The sequence below is a fragment of the Grammomys surdaster genome, unplaced genomic scaffold (assembly GCF_004785775.1).
Source record: "Grammomys surdaster isolate TR1022 unplaced genomic scaffold, NIH_TR_1.0 222, whole genome shotgun sequence".
Classification (NCBI taxonomy): domain Eukaryota; kingdom Metazoa; phylum Chordata; class Mammalia; order Rodentia; family Muridae; genus Grammomys; species Grammomys surdaster.
Genome location: NW_021604667.1, coordinates 2727974 through 2735086, shown reverse-complemented (window position 1 = coordinate 2735086; position 7113 = coordinate 2727974). Strand labels below are relative to the sequence as shown.

General features: G+C 48.6%; 1 protein-coding gene across 5 annotated transcripts in view; it reads left to right on the top strand.

Moving 5' to 3' along the window:
- The first annotated feature begins 1128 nt into the window (after positions 1 to 1128).
- Positions 1129 to 7113, top strand: part of Septin6 (septin 6) — a 74100-nt gene continuing 68115 nt past the window's right edge. For 3 of the 5 annotated variants that reach the window (XM_028773137.1, XM_028773139.1, XM_028773138.1), the window contains exon 1: positions 1166 to 1267. In XM_028773137.1, coding sequence (XP_028628970.1) covers positions 1238 to 1267 — 30 coding nt within the window. In that variant the 5' untranslated portion in view covers positions 1166 to 1237. Of the gene's footprint in view, positions 1268 to 7113 lie in introns of all 5 variants that reach the window. The other 2 variants (XM_028773135.1, XM_028773136.1) reach the window with 2 other exon arrangements.

Sequence of the window (7113 nt, the reverse complement as noted above, 5' to 3'; positions counted from 1 at the left end):
GGTGGACTTCAGGGCTGGAGAGGTGGGGAAAGATGCTAAGGAGAGGACCACCAATAGCAGTTAGTTAGCTCGGAGAAAAAGGAGAGCAGGCAGGCGTAGTTTTAGCGTTTGGATGTTATGAGCTGTCCCAGGTCAGCCATATAGTCCTGGGCTGAATTGGTATTGAAAAGCAATTGGAACTGGACAGAACGATGACCCCTTCTGTATCTGCATCCGCCTCAACAGAGCTAGAGACCTTCAGTTCCCATTCTTAGACTCCCTTCCGGCTCCCTAACCTAAAAGGTGGACTGCTCTGCATCTCTGCTCTGTTCAGACTGAGAGCAGGGACCAGAGTGGGATCAGTGAGGTCAGTTTTTATTAGGTACAATAGTGGGGAGCTGGGCTCCATGGAAAATACAGCCGACTGCGGTGGAGGCTTGGGCACCTCAGGACAGGAGAGATGTCCTCCACAAGTCACAGCTCAGTTGTGGGGCTGCAGTGCAGCTCCCCCATTAATGCTCCATTTCTAAGCTGTAATGTGGTGGCGCTGCAGGTGCCGCAACCCCTGCCCTGCCCCCGCCCCTCCCCAACCCAAAGAGATAACACAATTAGTTAGGGTGGACTACAGGGGAGCACTGAGACTCCAGAGGCCAATGCTCCCACGCAAGCACCCAGGGTTCTCAGTGGGGAGCACGAGGGGTTATGGGGGCTGGGAAAAGAAAGAGGACTGCAGATAGCCTAGGAGCAGAGAGCCGGAGGGGGAGGGGCCGGGACACCCTTCTAGCCTCAGGTCTGGGGGCTCAGGGATGTGAGGGAAAACAGGGGTGTGTGTGTGTGTGTCTCTCTGTGTGTGTGTGTGTGTGTGTGTGTGTGACAATTCAGCAGAGGTCGGGACGTACCACGGAGCCCAGTAGCGGCAGGGAGGGGGGGGCGGAGGACGTGGTCACCGAGGGGAGCCCCCGCCCCCTTCACAGAGGCCGAGACTCGGGTTGCAGAGAGAACTGGAACTGGGCTCGCCCTAGGGGAAGGCAGCGCGGCCAATCCGTCCCCTCCCTACACCTACTCTGAGGGGGTGGGTGATAGAGGAGAGGTTGGGGTTGGAGCAGCGGTGAGGGGGCCCCTCCCTGGCACCTCCCTCCACCAGACTTGGTCGCGCCCGAAGTGTAACACTTTCTCTTTGTCGGAGGAGCTCTTCTGTTTCCTGTGCAGAGCTCCCGTTGCGGAGGCACCCGTAGCAGCCCTGGCGGACCAAGGAGCGATGGCAGCGGCCGATATAGCTCGCCAGGTGGTGAGTGGAGGGCTTGGGTACCAGTCCCTGAGCTAGGGGTTGAGGGTGTGGGGCTGGGGACGGCCGGGCAGACTTGGTTGCGGCTCTCGGCTACCACTGCTACCACGAGGAGGGCAATGGGGTAGCATCCTGGAGCAAAGAGGCAAGGCGGGACTTTTTGCTCCTGGGGTCAGCGGCTCAGTCTACTCTTTCCCCGAGCAAGTCCTGGAGACCTGTGGTGGCGGGAGGGTGGGGGGCGGTTGGAGAAGCGTCCTGGCGGGCAGCTGAACTTGCATCGCCGGAGAGAGCTGCAGTGAGCGCCTCCGCCTCCCTTGCTGCAGCTGCGGCCCCGCCGCTGGGGCGTTGCCGAATGAATGGCAGCATGAGTCCGGAGCCCTCCGAAGCCCCTGTCCCCTTAGCTTGGGAGAGCCTCAGCCACAACTGCCTACTGGGACTCCAGCTTGCTCAGAAAGAGGGGCGCGGAGCTGGGGGTAGCCCGGAACCTAAGGCAGAGTGTGATGAGGGGGGCGGGGAGATGACTGGTTGGAGTAGGGTTTCTCCATATGCATTACATATGTGACTGCGTCTGTCTGTGTATCAGCGTGTATGCATATATGTGCATGCGCGCCCTCCTGCCTTCCCCGTGGCAGGGTTATGTGACCCTGAATGAGTCGGCCTGTTTCTGTGTGCTCACCTCTATGGTGTGTGTCTCTGTGTTCGAATGCTGGGTCCACTTGTGCTGTGTCCTGTGGGGTCCGTTTGTGTATCTGTGGAAGGGAGGGAGGGAGGGAGGGAGGGATGCAGTTCACCCCGGCCTGTAGGTGGCTGGTTGCTTATTTTGGCACGTTTCTGAGCGGTTCCATGAGCGTCGGTCTTAGGTTCAGTGTACATGGGCTTCTATGCTAAAACCTGTGGCGCTAACATCTTTCTGTAGAGACCGAAGAGAACAGTGTGAGACTTGCAAAAGCAGTATTCTCTCTCTTTTGGTAGCGATCAACTCTGGAGGGAAAAAAAATCATTTTAAAAACTAAAGTTTTCCAGCCTGAGATGTGCAGAGAAATCAGACCGGGGAACCTGAGATCGCATGTTTGTTTGTTTTAGGTCCGAAGTTTGGTTACAACGGGAGATGAAAAGTGGTGAGAACAATTCCACCAGCACACCAGCACGCTAGGCTGAAGCAGAATGAGGTAGAAGGCAGCCAGGCAGAACCCACTACCCCAAATACGGCTGGATGAAAAATGATAACCCTGTAACCCCCCATTTATTTAGAGAAACAGCCTGTGCAATGTGACTCCCTTGCAAAAGGAGGGATGGGGAGCAGCCTCTGAGGAGTTGGTGTAATTGCAATTGATTTGTTTTCTAAATCTGAATCGAGAATCTGATAGCATTTTCTCGACAGATAAAGAAGTTTATTCCATTTCCTGTCTGGCTTTGGAAGGACAGGGTCCTTTATTCGAAACCTAATCTACCCCGTGCACATCCCAGCCCCGCGCTCCTCACCCAGCCATGGTGTAGAAGGTAGAAGCAGAGATATGAAACACTACTTGATGATGATGGAATTTGAGAGATTTCTCAAGGTTGACACCGTGATATCTGTTGCCTCTAATGTTTTGAGGACAACCAGGGTGATTTTCTTATCTGTGTTTTAAAGATGCTATAGTTTTAAGAAGATGAATCCGTTTCCTGGATTATACTTGCTCTAGCCTTAGTGACCAAAAAAACCAAAAAACAAAACACAAACAAACAAACAAACAAAAAACCACAACACCAATGATTTTTTTTCTTGCTCTAATGAATTTGCATTGACCTGCCCTCACCAATCTTCCTTGCCTGGATTAGGATTGCAAGGCTAATGTTGGTGAGGGAGAACATTCCAGAAGGTTACTTCACCTTAGGCACAACTCAAACAATCCAGAGACCACCTTTGTTCTGCAGATGAAGAGGGCAGCAAGGAGTGGTTTGGGGTCCCTTGATTTGCTTTGGGGTGGCTCCAGTTTGCTCTGGCTTGCCTTACCACATTGTAAACTGAAAAACATAATTGTATGGCAAATTCTGGAGCAGCCTAAGCATTTGAGACTTTGTTATCGTGATAAATGGGTTTCTGGGAAAACTGACGTCACTCTCCATGCTTCCCTCCCTCAAGCCAGTGAAGCTCTTATTTATGTGTCATTTGTCTCTCTGCTTTCCTTTGTGTCTGCAAAAAGTTGTAATTCACCAGGGGAAGCTGGAATTAACTCAAGAGACTTTGAGTGGCTGGTTGCTTCTGATTTCTTCAAAGGAGTATGTGTCTAGGGCTTGGGAAGAGAAGACAAGAGAGTCAGGCTACGTGTGGCAAGCTTAGAAGTTCTTCTTAGTAAATTCTGAGGCATGTGAATGTCTTGGTATGTGCGTTTCAGTGTCTTCACAGATTCACTGGAGGGTCACTGTCATCAAACATTGTTAGTGGCAAAACAGGCATGGCAGTTGTTGAGTAGGGCCTACATTTGGGTATGTATGCCTCTTGGAAATTTATAATTCAGTTGCATCCCATCTGAATGAACACAAGAAAGGATTGTGCATGACAGGACTATATATGAGTACTTGTTTGACTGATGTGAATAGTACTATACAGCCAGCCCTTGTCAACCATACCAAAAAAAGTAGCATACATGACTTTCAAGGTTCTAGCCTAGTTGGAGACACAAATTGTGGATGCTGAGATAATTAAAGAAATAATAAAAGATCCCACCTATGAGGTGACTTGCACTGTCATTGCTCTGTATTTAGAGAGGTTATGTGACTGACATGTCCAGGGTGACCTAGGAGGGCACAGTGCAGTCACCAAAAGCTCTGTCTCTTAGCTCAATGTCGCATTTCTGGTTCAGACTGTAAGTACTGTGCTTCAGAAATCACTAGCTTGAGCAAATTGTACCCACAATGGGAATAGTGTTGCTTTTGTCCAGTTACAGTTCATCAAGCTACTGTACCTAATGAACGATCTTGCAAGGACAACAAGAGTTGTCATAGCCAGGGTTGGCCTGGAGCAGCTGTCCTCAAGTTGCCACCTACCATTGAGAAGAAGATTGCTTCTGCATTCTGGTCTTACAATTAGTGACAAGTGCCAGGCGGTGGTGGCGCATGCCTTTAATCCCAGCACTTGGGAGGCAGAGGCAGGTGGATTTCTGAGTTCGAGGCCAGCCTGGTCTACAGAGTGAGTTCCAGGACAGCCAGGGCTACACGGAGAAACCCTGTCTCGAAAAAACAGAACAATTAGTGACAATTATCTACGACATCTTTTGTTTGTTTGTTTGTTTGTTTGAGTCGAGACAGACTTTCACCTGTCAGCCATGGAGCCCATGGATAGCAGTTAACTCAGGGTTTCCCTCTTGAAGCTCCTCCTTAATTCTTAAACACTAAAAGTAATAATTGTACCCCCAAAAAAAAGAAAGAAAAAGAAAAACTAAACCCCATGGATCTATCTGAGGATATAGTGCTGAAGAAAGTTTACATGGCTCCAAATAGTGAAAAAGTGTTGAATCCAAATCAGGGGGATATGGGCAATCATATAGATTCCCATCTTTTCTGTGCCTTTAAGGTTTGTCAAAAAGGTTAGAGGAGCTGAATGTGGTGGTGCATGTCTTAGAGAGCTCTGTGAATTTGAGGCCAGCCTACTCTACAAAGCAAGTTTTAGGACAGCAAAGACTACACAGAGAAACTCTGAAGGGAGGGAGGGAGGGAATGGAGGAAGAGGAGGAGGAAAAGAAATATTACAGTGTTAACCGTCTGTGTGTGGCTTCTTTCTTCAAAGGAGTTTCTAGTTTAATGGATGGTGGAGGCAGACACAAATCTTTATGTAGGGCTGGTAAGAGGGCTCAGTGGGTAAAAACCACTTGCCATGAAAGTCTGAAATTTGTGTTTGATCCCTAGAATATACAGAATCAACAAAACCCTCTGACCTCTGCACAAATGCCATAGAAAGAAAATTGTCCCCCTTGTGTGTGTGCGTGCTCACATGCGCATGCATGCGAGTGCTCACACATGTTCGTGCACGTACACACACACACATTTGTACAATAATAAAGTATTTACAAATCCATATTTAGTTATCGTTATCCTAAGTGCTAAAGAGAAAAACTACTGCCTGCCATGAGAATTCATTACAGGAGACCTAATTCAGCCATGGCTGAAGGCTGTAAGTGATAGGAGAGGCTTCCTGAGGGCTTCTGGATAGGAAAAGGCTAGGTGTGAAGATGGGTGAGATCACACTTCTGCCACTTGCTTGGGAACAGTTCATTTGTCAATCCATCCACTGCTGTTTTCATTCATTCTCCAACATTTATTTATCGGGCACGGACTCTGCCAGGTCCTGTGCCAAGTGCTGGGAATGTAGCAGTGACCAAGGCATGGAGGAACTCTGCCCCCTCTCAGAGCTGCCAGATGAGGCAGGAATGAGCCCTAGTTCCTCTTGACATCCTGAATCCAGGAAATGTGAGTGTTAGTGGTATATTTATTACAAAACTTCATTACAGTAGACTAATAGGCCTGTGTGATAAAACGAGAATTTGATCTGCAATCATATGCATAGCATTTACTTTGTGGAGTGTCTGATATAAATTTTCTATTAATTGCTGGCTTTGTTACCAGTATGGCCCCCACACCTTGTGTCTGTAAGGGAAAAGCACCATTGCTTTAACTTGAGCAACAGTAATTTGCAAAGTTAGTCTGCTGGAGGAAAATAAAAGCACTATTACAAAATTAAATAGCACTGACTTCCAGGTTTGCTGGGATTATTGGATTGTCAAAGCCATGACTTCATATTAGCAGGAACAAGTGAGAAAGCCTTTATTTGCAGGTGCATTGAAACTATATACAAGACACTTGGGAAGAAGAAAGGGGGATGGGAAGGGAGGGAGGAAGAAACAGAAGGAAGGAAAAAGGAAACCATGCATAGATGTAAGACGCTTAGCTCTCTTGAAATGCTTCCATCTGTATGACTTCATTTTCCCCAACAACTTCCTGGACAGGTATTCCTGGCCTTTTCATTTTATGCCCACAGCAAGCAAGAGGCTTAAGTCCAAAGCATTATTGCTGGACAGTGGATGAAACAATGAAACATCTACCAGAACACACAGATTCCCTGTTAAGCACTCGTCTTTCCAAAGTGTTTCTAAGAAATTAAAATTCTGCCATGTCCTCATTTCCCCCTCTTTTCCTTGCATCTGCCAACATCCCCCAAAGTGGTCAGAGAAAAACAAGCCTGGGAGCTGTGGAGACTCTCTGATGGTAAAAAAAATTTCAGCTTAAATCCAAGATAGCACAGTCACGGGTTGTGTGGGTTCTCTCTCTCTCTCTCTCTCTCTCTCTCTCTCTCTCTCTCTCTCTCTCTCTCTCTCTCTCTCCATATTGCTTTAAATAAAAATCTTGGAGCCACCAGCCATGTAATGATGGATTATTTTAAGTAACAACTGGAGAGGGTACAGAATAAATTAGAAACACAGACCCTTCCTCCTCATTTTGGCAGGAGACGGCTTCTGCTGTAGGGATTTGAAACCGTGGGCTTCTCAGCTGCCTGCACAGAGGAAGGAGGCCACATGCTCAGGAGAGTGAGAAACAATGTTATCCTCTTCTCCAGTGTCTTCCCACTAGAGACAGCCATCTGCTGAATTATGCAGCAGGCTCTCAGCTGGCCCTGGAGTTGGGTCATTCCTGTGACCAGGGAGAGATTTCCAGGCCTTCTCAGGGACAAACCTCTGGGTTCCGGTTCCTCGTGCCAGGGCTCTTGCAGAGCCCTAACACGGGCCTTGGGGTAACAGGAGCAGAACTCAGCTCACACAGCCATGATGAGGTGCGAGGTGGTGTTTGGTTTCCTTCACCACAGAGGCCCCCAG